The sequence below is a fragment of the Passer domesticus genome, chromosome 2, assembly GCF_036417665.1.
Source record: "Passer domesticus isolate bPasDom1 chromosome 2, bPasDom1.hap1, whole genome shotgun sequence".
NCBI lineage: Eukaryota > Metazoa > Chordata > Aves > Passeriformes > Passeridae > Passer > Passer domesticus.
In genome coordinates, this window is record NC_087475.1 from 101664570 (window position 1) to 101684987 (window position 20418).

Below are 20418 nucleotides of genomic sequence, written 5' to 3' on the forward strand. Positions count from 1 at the left end.
CCTTGAGATAACTGAAATTCAGCAAGAACCTTTGTCTCTCTAAAATCACAAACAAGAACAGAAAACTAATACAACTAATAGAGGGTATTTGTCTCTGCTTTGCAGATAATACCTTGGTTTCTCTATAAGGCAACACAACAGGTAAGCAGAGGCAGAGCACAGAACTGAGGTCTCCCAGTCATGCACATTCCCAGCCACAGCACCTCCTTCAAAGCAACAAAACCATCCATAACAGTTAGTGATATGCAAAAACGTATTTCACAAATTTTTTACTTGTGGGATCCAGAGGATAATCAGCTCCTTCTGCATTCTTTGCAAGTGTCACTCCATGGAAATAAATACTGTAGGGTCGACTGGCCTTATTTTTGAATACAATCTATATTAATAGGTAAATGAAAAACAACAATTAGGATTCAACAAATCCTTGTCTGAATACACAATGAAGTTACCACTACAGTAGAATTTGCCTGGCTTTAGCCCAGAAAGTGTCAGAAAGGCAAAAGGGTGTCTTAAGTATTGTTTGATATATAAACCCAAAGAAAAAATGCTGTTACCATTCTGCTGGACTTTGTAGACCCCACTGAGTGAAGTTCAGTTGCTTACAGCTGGGCTCTGGAAGGTCTAAAAAGAACACTTGTTCTTTTTAGGCACATACTATCTCTGGAAATACAAAGTTACTGACTGAAGTTCTTACAAACCTTCATTATCGGAGAAAAAAAAATTAAAACCAAAGCTTGTCCCAGATTCTAATTCCCAGAGTCGATATGTACAGAAAAGGCAAAATTTCCTGCCTATACTTGACAAAATTTGGATTAAAAAAAAAAAAGAGAGAAAAGGAAAAAAGGAACATGCTAAGCTCAAATTCAGAACCACAGAGTCATGGTGGAAATGACAGAAGCTAAAGGTTATGGAACTTTGTGATGCATCATTAAATGACAACAGTAAGACAAGTGGATGTTGTGGCAGCACAAGCTTGTAATGCAAATATTTTGTAGTTTCATGGTATAACCTCATGAAATAACATTTGATTATGGAAACTGATTACCTTTGTATAAAATAGCCAGAAAAAATATCAGTATAAGAAACAAGAGGCTCATGAAGTTCAGCCTCACATAGAAATGCCCTAAGAAGTCCACACAGGTCTAGGGCTTTTTTTCCATTTTGGACCAGTGTCAACATATATTTTACAGAGTGTGTGACTGAACCATGTTTATGTAAAATAAAGCACAATCATGGAAATTATAGAAGGAACACTGAAAAATGCAAGCTAACACTGTTACTTGTGATCATACCTTTTAACAGGGCCAATATTTAGAACATTAGCTATATTATCTGAAAGACAACAAAAATCACACTAATTCCTTTGTATCTCTACCTCAATGAAAAGCATGCTATAGTATAAATATTTCCTGTATTTGTGTTACTTACTCTGACTTTATCATTGATTTGAGCTCTGATAATAGGGCCCAAGATTCCAGTTTCCTTGGGACGAGGATTTTCCAGACGTTTAGTGAAGCTGGCATCAGTATATTGTGTAAAAATAGCCTTTTTATACCTTTTACCTATGAGATTGGAGAAGTTGTCCAAGTGTTGTGATTTATAGTGTCTTAAAAATAAAGGAAAAGAAAAATCATCAACAAAACTTGAATAGCAGCATCTGTTAAAATACAAAATTAGTATTTAAGCAACTGTTAGAAATGTCACTGCTTGAAAAAAAAATCCAAACCCTAAACTAACCTAATGCTTTTCACCCCAAATTTTAACCTAAATTAGGTAAGAAGAATCTTCAATCATTACTTGGTTTTGGTATTACATATGACCAATTAATATCATAGTTTACATTTAATTTAACAGTGTACATACAAGTATGAAACAAACTGAAGCAGCAGGTACACTTTCAAGGTAAGATAGAAATCACTGTTCTCCTTTTTCAAAGGCTTAGTTGAGCATGGAGAAAAAAAATCCCAATTTGCTCACACTAGCAAAGACTCCAGGAAAAATAGGAACACAATCTTAATCGCAGTCAGGCACTATACAGTAAGTAGTGTTATACTGAGGTTTCAAACTTTTTTTTGCTGTCACTCACACTTGAAAAAAGGTTACTGAAAAGGGATAAACTCTGAAGTTTTGAACAAAGGAGGAAAAATCAGAGAACTGAGATTATTAAGTAAGGCAGTGTGACTGGGAGGAAAGATATAAAAGATTGTTCTGTGCAGTTCAAGAGCACATAAGGGAAGCAAATGCCAAAGGAGAATGAATTGTGCAAACACTGTATTTCTAAGAAGGCATATGAAACTATAACCCTTACAGAATAAGGAATTTGTTTTGTTCTGCTTAAATCCTTAAAGATTCTTATGAATATCAGCTTGTAAAGGCTCGTAAAGGCACAAATAGCACTGGGGAACTGACAGATTGAAAATTTAACCCCACAGTGCACTGACAGCACTGTATACTATGACATCATGTATGTTACAGAATTCCTTCCATTTGTCTTAAGTTGAGCAAAATAGCCCAACAGGCTTATTTATTATGACTTCCCGTCCATCTACATTGGTACTGTGCAGACATCATTTATAAAGAGCTTTCTCCTGTTCCCTAAACTCTTTACTGTACTGAACTTTTAAAATCTTTTAATCTTCAGAAATATTCCCTTCCTCCCTTTCTCTTCCTTTTAAGGATTGTTTATTTCAGCAGAATTGATGCTGAAAAGTATTTTAGAAAATAAGCTTGTATTCTACTTTGGACAATTCCTCAGTCATCTTGTTATTCTGGGCTCCCTGTGAGAGGAAAAAGAAGGTGTCTACTGTTGGGCTTCTCAGCAAAGAAAGTCACTGACACTGGTGAGAGTCCAGTGAAGGGCCACCATGGTGATCAAGGAGCCAGAGCACTTGGCATAGAAGCAAAATTCCACTTTCTTCAGTCAAGCAAAGGCATAGCTAAGGGAGCATCTTATGTTTAACCTCAACTATCAAACTGACATTATAGAGAAAACAGGACCACATGCTTCTCAAAGCTGCATGGTGAAGAGATGAGACACAATGGCCACAAGGTGCAACATGAAGAACATTTAGATATAAGGAAAAACTTTTTCACTGTGAAGTTTCAAAGATGCCAAGAGAAGCTTAGGGGTTACTGTATTTGGAAAAAAATAAAAATGCAACCGCATAAGGTCCAGTGCAACTGGATCCAGCCTTGCTGTTGGATACCAAAGGGTTCTTTCCAACCACAATTATTCTGTGATTTCATGTTAGCGTTCCCTATTACACTGACAAACTAGTATTTTACCTGTCAAGGGTGTCTGGAATACTTGGGGCATAATCCCAGGTAACTTCTTCTGCAGCAATGAAATAGTCCCAGGTTTTGACCATAAGACGTTCTCTATAGGAGAGACGACTCTTCTTCAGCTCTTTGTCCCCACAGTCCCTTACAGTGAGGTAACCGTGCATTCCAGCTAATTGAGAGGAAACAGGACCATAGTGATTTCCCATCTGAGGAACTCTTACCACTTCAGCTGTTTTTTATCCCCCAAAAGATATCTCCAGCTCCTATAAGAGAGATATTTTTCTCATTCTTTAAAACAGAATTCTGATCATTGCTGAAAGATACCACTTTCAAATGGCAAACAGAAAACATTTTCTTTACATCAAAGTACCCTTAGCTGAAAGTACTCAGTTTCTCAGGAAACAGGTGGCTTCTTACTAATTTTATAGTGATGCTTATCTGAACAGTTCACAGAGACTTATATGCTGGAGTATTGAATCTCTGTTGTTCTGTGCTGTGGAGACTGCAGTAAAGCTGCAGGTAAGTACATCTTTCAGTTCACCATGCACTTCCAACACAATGTCTGGTTCTTGGTCAGTTTCTTAGTGAAATGACAAAACCACCTGAAACAGATTAACTGTACCACTGTAAAACAGCAGAAGCCATTTGAGACATAGAAAAGGACAGCTTTACAGGTGCCTAATAACTAGATGTTTCCTTGCCTTGCAGGTGCTTTTGGACAAGAGAAGATATGAGCCACCTTCCTTCCTCAGTCACTGTCATGTTTACAGTGGTTGAGGCTCCTCCCACCAAATTAACAGCAGAAACTCGACGATGTTTTTGCTCCATGGACTGGCCATTGATATGAATGGAGAAGATTTCTGGCTTGGAACTCATTCCTATCAAGTGCCAGCTAATGTTGTCATATGTGCAAGCCTCTAAATCTGAAAGAGACATGAGACAGGGTTCAGAATACAGGCAAATCATGCAAGCTCCCCATGCACCCTAGATTTGAAGTGAGTCTTCACTGAAAACATTAAAAAAAATTGCTGTGATCAATGTTTTCAACAAGAGGAAGTTTCAGAAGCATGTAAGTGGAACAGATACCAAAATCATGTGTCAGCGGAAGACAAATGTTTAAATCTTACCTACAAGTGACAAACTGACTTACAACAAGCTGGCAAAAAACGGGGAAAAAAAACAGTGCCTTCTTTCGGAAAGCTGACCTGTCCTTGCTTGGGGAGTGAGGGGAAAACAGGGCAGGAAGGGAATGGAAAGAACAAAGCAAGGATCTAAGCTAAAGACTGATGTGATACCTAGTGACAGTAACTACCCTTCTCAATATTAAAAAAAAACCACTTAAGACAACCTTTTGTATTTGCTCAATGGATGGGAGAGAGATATTAAAGTTTTTTGTTAGGAAAAGCCCCACTACCATCTTCCTAATCTTCTCACTTGATTGTGTCTTTTAATGATAACTGTCTTTCCACTTTCAGGAAGTTTTGCACCCAGGATTTTCTATATGATGTAGAACCAAGAATTCACTTAAATCACTCTCTCACCATCAGCTTGTTAAAAAAATGAGGAGCTCATTAAATATTTTTTTCTTTTTAAGTTAGTAATCCTTTTCTTCAAGCAGAAGTCTTCTTAGAAGTAATCTCATTGCTCCTATCAGTAATCTGGTGTTACTTCCTTTCAGCAGCACAGTTTTTCTTCCAAAATTCAGATGCTCACAGACATATTCTAAAAAAGACTGTATTCCATTTCTCCATATTGCCATTCCTGTGCATAAAAACCAACTAAAGGTGATATTCAGTGTTCATAAATGTTAGTTTCATTTCACATAAGCTGGAACAGTACCTGGTAACGTTCCATCAGTATAGCCATTAACTGTATACTTGACTGATGCTGATGTTTGCCAACTCTTGTTCTCATCAAACACACCAAACAACAGTACATATTCCCTGTCAAAATGTTTCTGTGACCCATCCTCATTTAGACTTCCTGTGAAGGAGAAACAACAGGTCTTAATTTGAAGCAGAAATAAAGCAGATTTCACATGCAGTTGCATTAATATATATGTAATGAGCTTATTTCACCTGTTAGTATGTACTGGCTGAGCCTAATCCAAACAAAGCCTTAAGAATGCTCATAATGTGATTTTATATCTGGAAGTACTTTTGGATTGGGCAACCACAAAATCAAAAGTCTGAAGAATTCCAGAGAAGATAAACATCATGCAATGAATTGTCTCAGTCAATTTCTGGCAATGTGTTGCAGAGATCACCTTAAATAAGGGGAGTGTCAAACACCTTTAGTTCACAATCAGATGCTGCCCTCTCTTTTCAGACTGTGAGGCAAGGAGAAGAGCAACGGCAGAGTCACCAGCAGCGTGAACAGCACCTTTTTAAACACTGAGGTCATGAGAACCTTTAAAAAGTTTAAAACCAACCACTCAGAGAATAACATTTACACACAAAAGACTTCAACAGACACTCCTGCACTGGATCAGTTACAAGAAACTGTCCTGGGTGATTTTGTGATACAGATGTAACTTCTGTCAAGAAGTAGAATTCATTCTGGACATGCCACACAGAACTGGTGTGATTTTTACGGATTCTTTCTGTAGAGCACTCACACTAAAAACTTCCATTTGCTACTTTCAAAACATAATCTGGTCCCTCTGGATTGCAAGAATGAAGATTTTGCAGACTTATTGATTATTCTACCTAGGAAAAGAGGAAGTGGAAGAAATTATCATTAATATATTTTTTTATTTATGGGAAGCTACAAAGTTCTAGTTTTCTTCACAAAAGAAGCCTCGGATCAACAGAGGAATTCATCTACTTGCCACACAAAGAACATTCAGGCAGTGCTTTAACTCAAAAGTCCACTTTTTTATAACCTCAACCACCTCTTAAATGTGTCAGACCGTGGGGAGCTGACCCTAACCAGCAGCCAAACCCCCACTTCAATGCCTTCCCATCCCCAATGGGACAGGAGAGAGAAAGGAGGAACAAAAATGAGAAAACTCATGGATCAACAGAGACGGTTCAAAGGTGAAGGAAAGGGGGGGAAACAAGCAACACAGAAAAAAGTCACTCATCTCCTACAAGCTGACTGATGCCCAGTCAGTCTCTCAAAAACTGTCACCTTGGAAGTAAACACCCCTCATTCTGCCCACACTCTTGCTTCCTCCTCTGCTCCATTTTTTATTGCAGAATGATGTTAATGGTAGAAAATAACCCTTTGGCCAATCTGTTTCATGTGTCCAGATTGGTCTCCTCCCAACCTCTTGTCCACCCCCAGCCCACCATTTGGGGAGGTCTGAGCAGGAAAAAGAGAAAGCTTTGACATTGTGCAAGTACTGTTCAGCAACAGCTCAAACATGGGTGAGTGTATTACTGATGCTATCAAGCCACAAATCCAAAACACAGCACTACATGAGCTGCTGTAAAGAAAGTAAACTCCATGCCAGGCAGACCAAATCCACAGGTACGTTGCACATTTACCAGACACAGTTCACAGTCAAAAATCTGTGTTCAGCAATCTTAAAAATATGCATAGTGAGCTGTTTGTCTTTGTTTTAGCCAGAAACATGCACACAAATTTTCTTGAAGGCAGTGGTCACACCAGTCCATCTCAAATTCATGACCTACTCAAGACCAAAATGCATGAATTTGAGAAGCCTGAGAAGGAAGTAGTTTCAAAGTAGCCCAGATTAGCTCAACTAGTATGCCATAAAATATGCATATACACAGAAAGTCAGAGAAAGAAAACCCAGGAAAATCAGGAAAGCAACAAGTCCTAAATAATACTAAAAGCACCAATCAACAAAAAAATTCAAGAGGAACATAATTAATACTAACGCAATTCCTTTGGGGTGATAAGAGTAGATGTGTTCTGCATTAAAATGGGTATCTATGGGTGAGGAGACGGTCCTTGTGCAACTCACACTGAACCAGTGCTCTGTTTACTTTCAGGGAAGCTTTAAGGTCCAAGTCCATGCAGTTGAGTCTACAAAAATTTTTCACTCAAACTAAATCAGGCTAAATAACTCACAGCACATGCACCACAAGAAGAATATATAATTTGGAAAAAACTTGGATTTAAGGGACCACTAAGTAGTTTAAGTACTTTACACGGTGGCATGTTGTTTCAGTCATCCTTCAAACCAGGGAGACAGATCTAGCAGCTGTTTACAAGTGCTACAAGACACCAGTTATTAGTGGAGATAGAATTCAATGGTTCAGACTGCTAAAATCTAAAGTCTCTGATCACAGGCAAAAACAATTTTAAGACTTAAAATCTGTTCAAATTTGGCCATATCTTCAAATTACTAGCAAAAGACAGACTGCTCTGCAATTTTAAAGCCATGTTACAGAAGAGTGAGTGTTCCAGGCTCTTGATCAGACAGCCTTTAAAAGACAATGGGTAAAACAATTATTTCCCGCCTTATTCTCCAAAATGGGCAAACCATTTTGAATGAAGTTTTAGAAAAGATTTATTCTTAGACAGGAAATTTGAGGTCATATATTTAGCAGTTAAGCAACTGCAGATGCAACCAGTGCAGGCAAATGTATCTATATATTAATGTTTTCTGCCCGTTCTATAATTATAGGATGGAATTGCATGAAAGCTGGCATTTAAAAACTCTAACATCTAAAAGAATGATGTTAAAAAACATTCATTTTACACTGCATGTAAAGATGTGAAAAAGAAAATAATGAGAGAAGTCTCATTATCATACATCATCCTCTTTGTTAGAAATAAAAATATATTACCTTATAGTGGTCTTAAAGCATTTCATTACCTTTCTTACAGATCAGCAATGCTCCAATCAGACCAGAGTTAAAATCCATTGCCATGTTCTCATGAGAATAATAAGCATAAGTAAGACAAGGAAGGTCAGCTTCTCTTGGACCAACTTCTTCTGGTATATCCCACACATATGTGTAGAGCTGGCCTGGAAGTACAGCGTCATCTCGTTTTTCTGCAGGTGATGTTCTGTCATCATACAGGGAGCCTGCCAAGAAAAGAGTCAGTAGGGCGGCATGAAGAAAAAGAGCAATTAAAATGCTTGAAATATCTTTCTACAATCAGCTCCAAAAGCTTGGTTTGATCTTGCTTATATGATACTTCAGCTTCAAAGAGATAACTCATGATTCCACTCACACATTGCTGACAGTAGCATGGGGAGAGTAGCTAATCGACCACCATCCTGTTTCTTATAGATTAAAGATTTCCTAGAAGTATTATCACTGCCAAAAGGCTGGGCTCTTGATCAGTCTGACTAGGGTTAGGACGGGATGAAGCTTCAGCCTCTGCTCACTGATGCTCTGCAGAGGAATGCTGCCGACTCTGTCACCTTTCTAATTGTCTCTCAAAGCCACTGCATGGGCTGGCAATGCCTTGCTGCCTTAGGCCTTTTGTATACTGCACATCCACATATGGAAGCACTTAATGGCTTGTGTCTGTGCCTGCTATATCCAACAGATCTGCAATATGACAAAGGGGAGACAGAGAATCGAAATCTGAAGTGCAAAAGGTACATTAATTAATTTGATAGTCAAACTGAACTGCCCATCCCTTCCAATGAGATGTTCTGTTCAACTCCATGAGATGGAGCTGCAAGACTCCTTTTGCACCCACACAAAAACCAAAGCCTTGCATGAATTTGTAAACTGCAGGCCAAAGCTCTGGCTAAGCACCCAGGGCAGGGCAATCCAGGAAGTATGAGCAACCAAACTCACTTCGTGCTGGGACAGATATTTTACTGTCCATTTGGTCAGAGTTTATAATCTCTTTTTGCTGGTCTCATGAGTGTGTGGAGCAAAGCACCAGGAATCTGAGCATTAAATGCTGAGTATCAGAACAACATGATCAGCACTGTTAGGAAACTGTGCTCATGACATTCACATTCCTAGTGTTACACTGATGAACAAGAAAGGAGCTAACAATGGAGGTGAAGGTGTAATCCAGGATCAACAGATATCTGTGTTACACTTAGCTTCAGACATTGATCTGGATCCCTATCAACATTTCATGCAGTAGTCTACAAGCAAATGAGCAAAACATGGAGTTTCTACAGTATTTACCTTCTTCATTTTTGCTGTAAACTAGGCCTTGAGGATGAATACTGACTGGCTTGTCAGCCATATTTTTAAGGTGAACCACTAAAGTATCTCCCACTTCAGCACGCAGGGTTGGTCCCAGAAGTCCTGTAGTTATTCAAGATAAAGAAAGAGGAAAATATTAATAAAACAGTATGTCCAGTGAAACAATGAATTTTCTCCCCCCTCAGAAAATATTAGCTCTCAAAGTACAAATACCAAAATTAACACAGAGAATGTAATAACACGGCAATGGAGATTTACCCATAAAAAGGCATATGGAAAATTAAAGCCTATAGTGCATATTCCAAAATGTTATAAATTTTGCATCTGGCAACTAGCACTTCAAAATCATGGGAAAATAAGGGGGAAAAAAGTTATTTACAGATACAGAAACTCTATTAAAAGATTCATCCTGAGGTTCATTGAAAATTTCTAGACATCTTTCACATACAATTTAATTAGTTTTAGAAGATAAATATTTTATAGTTTAAGAGTTTAGAGAAAGGCATTCAAACACATTACTTTAAGTAGCATTCTGAATGCCAGAAGTCACAGAACAAAGAGATCTTTCAATTCCCAAATGTTATCCAAGTAAATAATCATTTCCACACTGCAAATTTCTTGAGGCATTTCCTGCAAAAGATTTCAAAAACTTGTATCCCTACTCCCCATGTTACAAAAATAAGCAATTGAAAAAGCTGGTAAGACAACTTTTGGCTTGTAAGTCTCTTTTTTGGTAAACTATTTTGTATATATGTAGTTCAGGCCTTAGACTCCTTCACAAGGAATTCATAGTGTCATCGCTGCAGCTGTGCCAAATCTAAATGCATGTGGTAAATCTCATCAGATGCTGAAAACAAAGGGGACAACTTTGTATGGTGTAAGCGATTTGCAGACAGCCACATCCTCTGAAAGCCCAACTTCTCTAATGGCCTTTGGAAGCCTCGTTCCTGCACTGTAGAGACCTCATGCCCTGTGCCTATTTGGCTTATGTGCAAATAATGGATGTAAAAATACAAGCGTGCTTAGGTTGCCACTGGCTTTAAAGTAAGGAACAAATCAAAATACTCAGAACATTTCATTCCTGTTTACCTGCAAATGTATTTGCTGGTTTTTCTTTTTTAAAATCCACTTCATATTCTCTGTAAGAAATTTTCTTAAATACAGGATCTGAATGTTCCAATCTGAAACCAAAAGAGTTACAAAAAATATTGAAAGGACAAAGATTCTCATTGCTGTTTGATGGGAAACTCAAAAACATGAATCTTGGAAATATATTTAATCACTTGCATATTTTGCTGAAGGCAAAACACACATTGCAACTCTTTGTAGTATCTTCACTTCTCCCTCTTACTCTATTGAATTTATGATGTTCCCAAACCAAATAATGTCATATAGGGCATCCAATATCCATATCTAGAACAGCTCACCACTGATTTTACTGATGGTTTTTATAGTCCTTTTGATTCTACAAAGGCACAGAGATGCCTTTGTTTTGTCCAAGACACAGAGGAAGATGTCTCAACCATGCTTAACCTAGAAAGCATCTGACAAAATAGAGGGAAAGAAACCTGAATTTCTGTTTATTCAACCCTATGTTTGAACTTTAAGACTCACTAGAAGGGTTTTAAAAGAGCATTAACAGCAAGTTCCTGACACAGGAATGACTCTGAAAGAAAGCACAAAGCTGTTCTCTGACAACAACCAAGGATGTCACAGCAAGTTAGAAAATGAGAAACACTGCAAAGTACCCTTAGTCTTGTTACATAAACAATTTGGCAACCAGGAGACCACACAATGTTTTCTTAGAAAATATTGAGGCAAGCAGAAGAAAATTAGCAAATGACACTTCTGCAATGGAAATAATAACTACAAAAGGGCTGAAAGGGTAACAGCCCTTCACATTTATTGGTTGATTTACTATAGTATGTATGATGACTGAATCCAATAGCAATTCCACTTGCTCTCTTTGTAATGCCCTTTCAGGCATATTTGACAGTGAGGAGCTGAGGGGCTGCTCGAGCATGGGGAGGCTGAGCAGAGAGAACCCACTTCAGTGACATCCAGAGTCCATAAGGGAGGCAATCTCTTCTGGAAGAGATCCCTTGTAAATTCCTCTGCAACCTTCTCTCAACACACCAGAGTCAGGCAGAAGCAATTGGTGTTTCAATTAATTTCCCTCTCCTTAAGGTCACTGTTAAAATTTTGTTTAACTCTTTAAGGGCAAGGATGAGATCTACAACCTTCATTGACAAGAGCTGCCCTAATGCGGCAATGTTCAAGAGAATACGCATGTAAGACTGTAGGGTAGAAGAGGAAATTGATCAGTGCTAATTGTATAGCGAGGAGGAATAAAATACCTAGCACACTAACACTTCAGAAATATCACACTATGCAAGCAGGCCTAGTTACAGAACTCTTAGGAATTGCAGCAGCAACACTACAAGATAATGCACAGATAATACATTCTCACTTTGTGCTGAAGTGCCTTATAAATAAATAGCGCTTATACATAGTAACAAACCTCTACAAAAATAAAACTGACACTCAGAGAAATAAGGTGTCCTTTTCTAGTAAAAATTAAGGAAATAGCTCAGGAAGAATCCATTTTCCTTTCAGCCTCTCAAGTTATTTATAAACAAAAGCACCAAAGTATCAGATTCTTACACTGCATATAGATATTCAGCTTCTACTGAAATCAGCACAATCCCCAATACCTTCAGGATCCAAGCCATCAAGCCATTAACTCTTCCTCAGTGAGTATATCTGTGTTGTGAGGTCTTTTGTTTTTCTGTTTTCTTTTTTTTAGTTTGTAGTTTTGTTGGGTTTTGTGTGCTTATTTGTTTGTTTTGGGTTTTATTTAAATTTCTATAAGCTCTATAAAATTAATTAGACCCATCTGGGATGTGACTTGCTTTAAATACTTAGGCAAGGTAACCCAATAGACACTGCACATAAAATACTGCTGGGTTATCTCAGAGAACTTCAGCTGAGGTTTTTGACAGTCTCTACTGCATGAAAACACTCCATTCACAATGTGAATCTAACCAAACAGCAGCTGATTCTTATATTGATGCACCCACTGTAGAAGAGAATGAAGTTTTAACTAGTAAATCCACATGTCCAGGTCAATACTTAAATGGCAGCTAGCTTCATGTTCCTACCTTGAAATCCTATTTTCCTCTGTCTTGCCAGTTTTACATTATGTTTATACCAGCTCTATTAAACTTTCAAGGGGGTTTTAAAATCACAGGAACTTTGCTATAATTAGAGCTTGGAAAAAAAAATAGTAGGTCATAATCTGAACTGTTTAGAAAAAAAAAATCACTAACAAAAAAAAAAGCACAAGTCATCCACTTATAAAAAGCAGGAGTCTAAAAAAACCTGTAGGAGGACAAGTAATTTTTAATTAATTTTAATGTTTTAGTGTTTTTTAGTAGTTTCCCCCCTAATTTAAACAGAACTCAAAATTACATCCACGTTCTGAAATCTGTAGTATTGCACTTGCAGTGTTTATAATCCTAAAGACAGTAGTAGTAACAAAAAAAAACGTATTTTATATTCTTGATTGGTGGATGCAGGTAGGCTGGCCACTGTGCGATACTATCCAAAAAATAATAAAATTCAGTATTTCACTTAATGAAGCAGAGTAATGCTTGATCTTACCACCTTTACTCATCAGAATGTACATTTCATAAAAGTCCTGAACAACTCAGAAATGGTACAGCTAGTTCCAAAGTTCATCTGGCTCTGATTTAAGTGAAAGTGATAGCATCAAAACTGGATCATAACTATTCCTTCAGCAAATTCTAAAGTCCTAAAGTTTTTGAGATCTTACCAAACCATGACTCAACTTAACATTGCTCAACATCCATGTAGCTAAAATAAACACATTAAAAAACTGCAAGCAATCAACATTAAGCTATTCAAAAATGACAAAAGCAAGTCCTGGAGCTTATTTAACAGAAGCGCTCTGAAAACATAAAAATAATTCTATCCACTAATGCAGCAAATAAAAAGGAGCTTTTAATATATCACTGGCTCTAGTTCAGATCATGCTGTTAAAGTCAACCAAGTTTTCTGAAATCAACAGATTGCACTCCAAAGCTCTCCTGGCCTCTGCAATTCCACAAGAGATGAGAGACAAAAACCACTTTTCAGTCCCAAAGGAGGACTAACTTTATTCTTTTTATCCTGTACTTTGTTACCTGGACTTTTCCTCAGGTTGTGGTTTGTAGGTCCAGCTCGTGATCTGTGCAGCTATATAGTGCTCCCTGACCTTCACAGCTCCCGCCACATGCTGCTCTGAGTCTGGCCACCATGAACCAAGCAGAAGCAAGAGAAAAAGCTGCAAGCAGTGCAGAGTCATGATAGAGATGCCTGTTAAAGCTGCTCTGGAAGACAAGGGAGAAACCACTGCTTTTATTGCTGTTGTTGCTTCTAACTTCCCCTCAGAAATGAAATAATTATGATGCAACAGTGTAACATTTGCTATGCTCAGGTCATTGCTCTTTACTCCACCTCCCCTTACCGAAAGCGATCCAATAGAGATAAAAAACTGTTTAAACTACCTTCTTTCCCCTCCTCCACACCACCTCGCATGAGACAAGCACCAAGGAGAAGCAGCTTCAGCCTCACTAGGTGGTTGGGTCATTGTGTACTGAAGCAGCAGGATATCAGAGGCAGAAGATTATTTAGATTGTGTCAATTACAGGATGTTTGACTTAGGTGGTTAGGAAGAAGGATATTTTCTATCTTCCCAAAAAACAGAAACCTACCACATGGCTGGCACTGATGGAAATTTCCCAGGTAGATGCTACACCTCCAAAGAAATCATTCCCAGGTTAAAAGCAAAATACTGAAGGATTAGGCACAGGGAGTAGAATTGGATGCAGAGCTAAAATCTTGTTCAGATCACCATGCACTGCATGCTCAGAACAGCCGCCCTTCCAAATGTTGCCAGCTTCAGCTTGATTCCCACTACACTCCCAAATACCTCAGGTAAAAGCCAATGGGCTTCTCAGAGGCAGCCAGGAGACTTTTAATCTAGTCTGACCAGGTCAGACAGGAGACTTTAATCTAGTTTTGACTAGGGTCTGTTGGCATTTATCTAACAAGAAATTATTAGGAAAATACCTTTTGATAAGATAATTACCAATGTGAACTGTATTACCAAAAATGTTTCCCTGCTTTTGCCAGTACTAAGAAGCTGGTCAAAACAACAAGTAAATTGTTGATCATGTTTCCCACACACTCAATTACTAGAAAAAGAAAATATCCTATCTATTTTTATTGTGGCCAGAAAATGAAAATAACATTTTCAATAATGTTTTCCTAATATTTTAATGAAAAAATTACCTAAATTCCCAAATGAAAATAACCCCAAGTCCAGGACTAGACAAAAAGAACAACATTTCATTTTGGACTACTGCAAAGGAAAACCTGATCAATTTTTAACAGCAGAATGGCCTAACTGGCAGGTTGGTTAATTCTATCCAAACTATATGGATAAGACATAAGAACTTGAAAGACATAGGGGAGATGGCTCAAAAAGAAAAAATTGATGAAGACCAACAGCTAAATGCTCACTACCAAACATCAGGATCATTTGGTGCAGAAACCTGAGAACAATCGTGCTCACTTAGCACACGACTACGAACATCATGGTATATTTCTTTAAACAAACCTTCCTGTGATTCTGTTTAATGAACTAAGTGTTTGCGATAGAAATATCCATTATAAGTAGGCTTCTAAGAATTTTTCCTTTGAATAAAAAGCTACAATAATGCAGGCTAAAAATTAATACTCAGATTACATGATGAACGCCCCCTGCTTTGTGCCTGTGAGCTGGGAATCATCAAAGCTTACATCAATTGGTTACTTCCCTTTTATCCATTTTGAGGAATTTGGGAGCTGTGTTTTTGAAATTTCTTACTCAACGAATTATACAGCATCACTCTAATGGTAAGAATTTCTTTCGTAAGTGTGGCTGATTATATTGATAATTTTAAAGATCAGTATTGAATTGAACTAGAGATACTTTCCATTAAGCTACACCGACTACCATTTGTTACCCTTCTTTAATCCTTTAAGAACAAGAAATCCAATACTGGCTGCTTGCTTATTTTCTCCTCTTCTCACATTTTAAGTATCAATATAAAATTGACCTGCCTGAAATCACCTGCAGCAGCCTTAGGTTTTTTTCTTTTATTTAAGCTATTCCATAACATTGTATCCTCTAGGCTTTATGAAGTTTCAGTGTTCTGAAAATCATCCAAAGATGCTGTTCCCTTCCACCTGATCATTAATTTCTAATATCTGCAATTATATCCTGTCTAATGTTGTGAAAGTCTAATACATACATATAATTTTTAAAAAATTAGTATTGGTTGCCTGCAAGCTATTACTATTAGTCCCTGACAAGTGACTACAGAATATATTCTTTCAGGCTGGAATCTTCCAAGACAATGAAACTTTATTGGTTATTCATATATTTAGCTGTGATCTTTTCTTCTACTTCACAGCACTGCACATGCTGCAAACTCCATATTTTACCCTCGTTGCTTACTGACATACTCAAGTGTAAATTTCAAGTCAACAACATCAAAACATCATGTAGCGGAATGTGGGCCCATTGCAGGCTGGCATGACAATCTCTGCAGCACAATGAACAAAGCTACTTCTAAAATAAAGCAGTACCTGTGGGATGTACTGATACTGAAATGCCAAATGAAAATCAAGCAAGGAAAGAGAAGCCTAAGAAATATCTTTTAGCACTAAGAGCAGGTCTGCATCTTCCAACTGGGCAAGATTATTATCTGACACCCAGTAATTATGGTCCTGATTTCTCATTATGCTATGTGTGAAAATATCCTAAGGGTATACTTGCAGTCCCACTCTAAGAGCTGACCAGTAAAATTAACTGGCAGTGCCATTTTCCACCTAGGCTGGGTGAAGTGGCCTAGGCTGATTCTGAGTGATCATGAACAGATCTTTAAAAAGAGATGTAAAGTGGTGATATGTATTTTGCTGTAAATAACAAATTAGGATCCACAACAAACTTGGTTCTACTTCATAAAAAAAAAAATACCCTAAGTGCCAGCAGGCAGGCAGTCATATCCTGATGCCTGCCATCAGCCTTCACAACTGGTGACAGACAGGGAGCTAGTACAGAGAAGAAAAAGTTGTACAATTGTGGAATTGCTTGCTAATAATGCCCTAAGAGAGACCTCTCTCTCATTCAAACACACCAATCAATGCACTGCGGCCCAGCGGCGTACTTGGTTTAGTTCAGGGTTAACAGGCTTCATGGGCAAACAAGGAGTTATTTATTGAATCGGCAGTGAACACGTGGCTCTGAAGTAGGTAAAAGAGAAGGCACTTACCAAATCTGCCAGGTACTAACGGGAACAGAGGCCATCAGCTGAATATCTTCACTTCTGCAAGTGAGTGCTAAAGCCAAGAAAGGTTAACCTGTGAAACAGCTCAGTTTAGAAGCCGAAAGTAGATGTGCTATGCCAAAAAAACATAAGAGCAGGCAAAAAGAAAAGAAGGAAGAGAAACTAAGGCTTTCTTTCAGAGAACAAGTCACACAAAAGAAGATGTATATGCCTTGATGATGGCCCACACAAGAAGACATTGTGCACACCGTTAAGGGTAGGCAGGCTGTGCGACTTCTGTGGTCATAAGCAAACTAAAAGGCAGTAAGAATGTAGAAGGGCATTTCAGTTTGCCTTGGCACTTCAGAAGACAAATAATCATGCTAAACCTAAATACATTCATGTTTTAAACTTGTATTTCTCCTTAACAGAAAAGCAGACGTCCCTTGTTAGAACTGGATGTTTCTCCAGTAGATGTTTGCCAAAAACAATTATTTAGCAGGACTGAAAACAATTTGTACAGAGATGCTGAATTCAGTAAAGTTACAGAAAAAAAAATAAACATGTTTATTTTCTAAACACCGTAAAACCGAATTTCAGTGCTTTAACAAATTTGTCTAAAACCACTGGCTTGTGGTCTGAAAAGAATAATCTTAAGGAACAAACAAGGATATACAAGCTTCCTTTCTTAAAAAACAGTGTTAATGATATCTCACAATTTTGGACTGACTCAAGTGAAGCCTATTTTTTTCTTCCTGAGTGTTTAATTTTTGCCAGAAAAATTTCAGTTTGACTCAACAAACTATTTTGCTCCTACTCATTGTTTGTGTTCTGTGTTCCAGTTTGTCTTCTTTACCAAGAGATTTCTGTATTTGCCCAAGCTTACAACTGATATGCACCATGGGAGCAGCTGGCCTCATGCTAAGTCAGTCTAGCAGCATATTCATCTTGGATTTCTTTCTGTAGAGAACAACAGTAAGGATACCAGTGCAAGAGTTTGCAGCTAGGAAGATTCATATGAATCTTCCTAGCTGCAACTGAAACTGGACTATCATAAAAGAGAGAGAGCATCTTATGAAGTTGTACACACCTACTTCTAACAATAAGGATGATACTCTGAATGAATGAAATTTTTCACCCTTTATACAGCTGAATTTTCTACATCCAGATTTTTTTTTCCCAAATAATAGACTTAAAACAGATCTTGGAAGTTACTGATATCAAAGGCTATTTTTCACTAGAAAAGCAGATAGGCATGTTTCAGAAAGAAACATGAAATCAGTAAGCTCTTAGCACAGTAAGACTCTAAATTATAAGTGTTGTATAAACTTCACAACATAGACAAACTCAAAGCATTCTAGTTCTCTAACAATGGCTCAGGCTGTTTGTTAGCAAGCTGGTTAAACAAACTCTACTTTCCCACACCTAAAAATGCTGCTGCAGAAGGACAAAGTTGAAATTGCCCTGTTTAACACTATCTCCATACTTCATTACTTGTAGCTTAGGCTTTGATCAGACTTTTAAAATAATAAATACAGAACTGCACTTCCCACACTTACTGCTTTGATTTTATCTTCCACTTGTATTTTTTATTGGAAGCAAGTATTTATTGGTATTTTAAAATTTTTTCTATTACTATTTTTACATTTCATGTACATTGAAGACTAGATATCTGAAGTTTGACAATAGGTTGTGATGGTCATTATTTTACATCTCTATGAGTTAATTCCCTTTGCATCGTAACTCACTCATTCTACCTAATCAGTGGATCAAAAATTCACCTACATTTTTACTGCATGCAGCACCTGTAAACAAGAACATACCAAAAGTCCAAGGTCAAGAAACAGAAGGCAAGAAAAGAGCCATAAGAACTGAAAGGTGTGTAGTAGGAAAGTGAGCAGAGCAGAACTTCTCAGAAGCTCTTCTGACGCCAACACAAAATTCAGGTAATTAATAATCATGTAGGATTTGACAGAAGCTTTAATTGAAGTTACTATGTTTAAATGTTTATAGCAGTTCCTACAGCAGCAATCTTTGGTTCTATCAGGAATTTTAAACATTAATACCAAAGTAAGCGGAGGATTAAGGTACAGTACAAGTACACCACATGAAATTTGCTTGTAGGTGCAGCCACTTTGATAAGCAGCCAAACAGAACACCATGTCTTAGTCACCAAGGATTGGCTTTTGCAACATCAGACAATGCAGGGCTAGAAATGCCATAAGATATCTAATATCATGGTGATGATGGAAGCCATTGGCAAGTTCTCTTCTGTTCTGCTGTGCCTCTTTTTCTGTTAGGTTCAGAGAAAAAGGCCTTCTTTGGTTTATACATTAAAAATAAAAAAAAAAACAAACAAACACGCCACTTGCTTTCATCAAAAGCCTGACAAGGAAAAATGCAGTATTTTATAACTTAACTTACTGGAGACTTATGAAACTAATTCACCTTCATACAGGAGAATAGATACCTTTTAGGGAAAAGGATGTTTCAAAAGATTCCGATGCATCTGATGCAAAGGAAAAACATATACATCACCACTGCCTATTTTAAGTCATACTCCCTCTCTTTGCTCCCCCATTTATTGGGTGGAGGACAGCTGCTTCCTTGGTTACCAGAAAGCCCAAAACATCTTTGAGATTAGCCTCCTAGGCAAATTCCTATGGCATGACTCAGTGGATGTGGTTAAATTTTTAACAGGTTTCAGCCAGCATTACTCTTCACTTACATAGACATTGCTTAAGATATGTCCAAAAAAAGAGGAAGTGAAGACATATCAAGAGGAAAGTCAATTTTAGCATGGAACACACAACCTGATTATGTGTTCCCATGTAAGTAAGAGCATGGTACAAAGGACAGCCAAAACAGGGACCAGCTGTGCCAGGACTAGGACTAATCTTCCCACCCAACAGTAAATTCAGTCCAGTGCAGACACCCAGCTTCTGGATTACCTTGCAGAATGCAAGATGGATGCTTGGGAGACAAAAATGCTTTCCCGAAAGACAGTTTAAGTGAATCTAATGACTATAAATATATGCACAAATATAGATACAAAGACATGATGGTCCTTTCCTCCAAGCTTCATTAAAGTAAACCTTACATTTTACAGGACAGAAAGTGGTTGCTAAAGCCTGGATGCCTATGCAATGTCCGAATCCACAAACAACTCCATGCAATTTCATCCCAAGGAGGAAACCACGCTATCATACTGGCAATTAGTACAGCTAAGGCAGACAAATAATCAAGATTGAACCTTGCTCTGCCATAGCAATCTTTTCCCTTTACCCTCAAGCTGTATTTTTGTCAATAAGACTGTTCTTTATTACAAGAGAAAGGGACTACATAATGAATATCCCTTCTCTGTCTCCTCAAATATTCCACCTCTAGTCTTGCTCAAGTGGAAATCACCTCTCAAAGACTGGTTAGTTACAGTTACTTATTTAAGCTGTAGTCAGACTTTCTTAACAACACAATCACTTATGTTTTTCATCTTTTAAAATATTCCTCCAGCTAGGGGAAATATAGCCATTCATAGCTGGAAAAAAATCGCTCCACAAAGCTCTCAAATGAATTTAAATTGAAGAGGAAAAAATAAACGTGCATTTTTAGGAATCAGTAACAAAGCCAAAACTATTAGGCTTCTACTACAAAAGTAGATTTCA

At 37.7% G+C, this 20418-nt stretch overlaps 1 protein-coding gene across 3 annotated transcripts in view; it reads right to left on the bottom strand.

Annotated features, from left to right (window-relative positions):
• Positions 1-20354, bottom strand: part of F5 (coagulation factor V) — a 40651-nt gene extending 20297 nt beyond the window's left edge. The window contains exons 1-10 of one of the 3 annotated variants that reach the window (XM_064410098.1): positions 16763-20354; positions 13586-13771; positions 10470-10561; positions 9360-9482; positions 8075-8287; positions 5122-5265; positions 3984-4205; positions 3286-3451; positions 1429-1606; positions 274-376 (exon numbers count right to left, since the gene is read on the bottom strand). In XM_064410098.1, the coding sequence (XP_064266168.1) occupies positions 274-376; positions 1429-1606; positions 3286-3451; positions 3984-4205; positions 5122-5265; positions 8075-8287; positions 9360-9482; positions 10470-10561; positions 13586-13746 (1402 nt within the window). In that variant the 5' untranslated portion in view covers positions 13747-13771; positions 16763-20354. Of the gene's footprint in view, positions 1-273; positions 377-1428; positions 1607-3285; positions 3452-3983; positions 4206-5121; positions 5266-8074; positions 8288-8436; positions 8760-9359; positions 9483-10469; positions 10562-13585; positions 13772-13948 lie in introns of those variants that run through there. The other 2 variants (XM_064410097.1, XM_064410099.1) reach the window with 2 other exon arrangements.
• Positions 20355-20418: the final 64 nt, after the last annotated feature.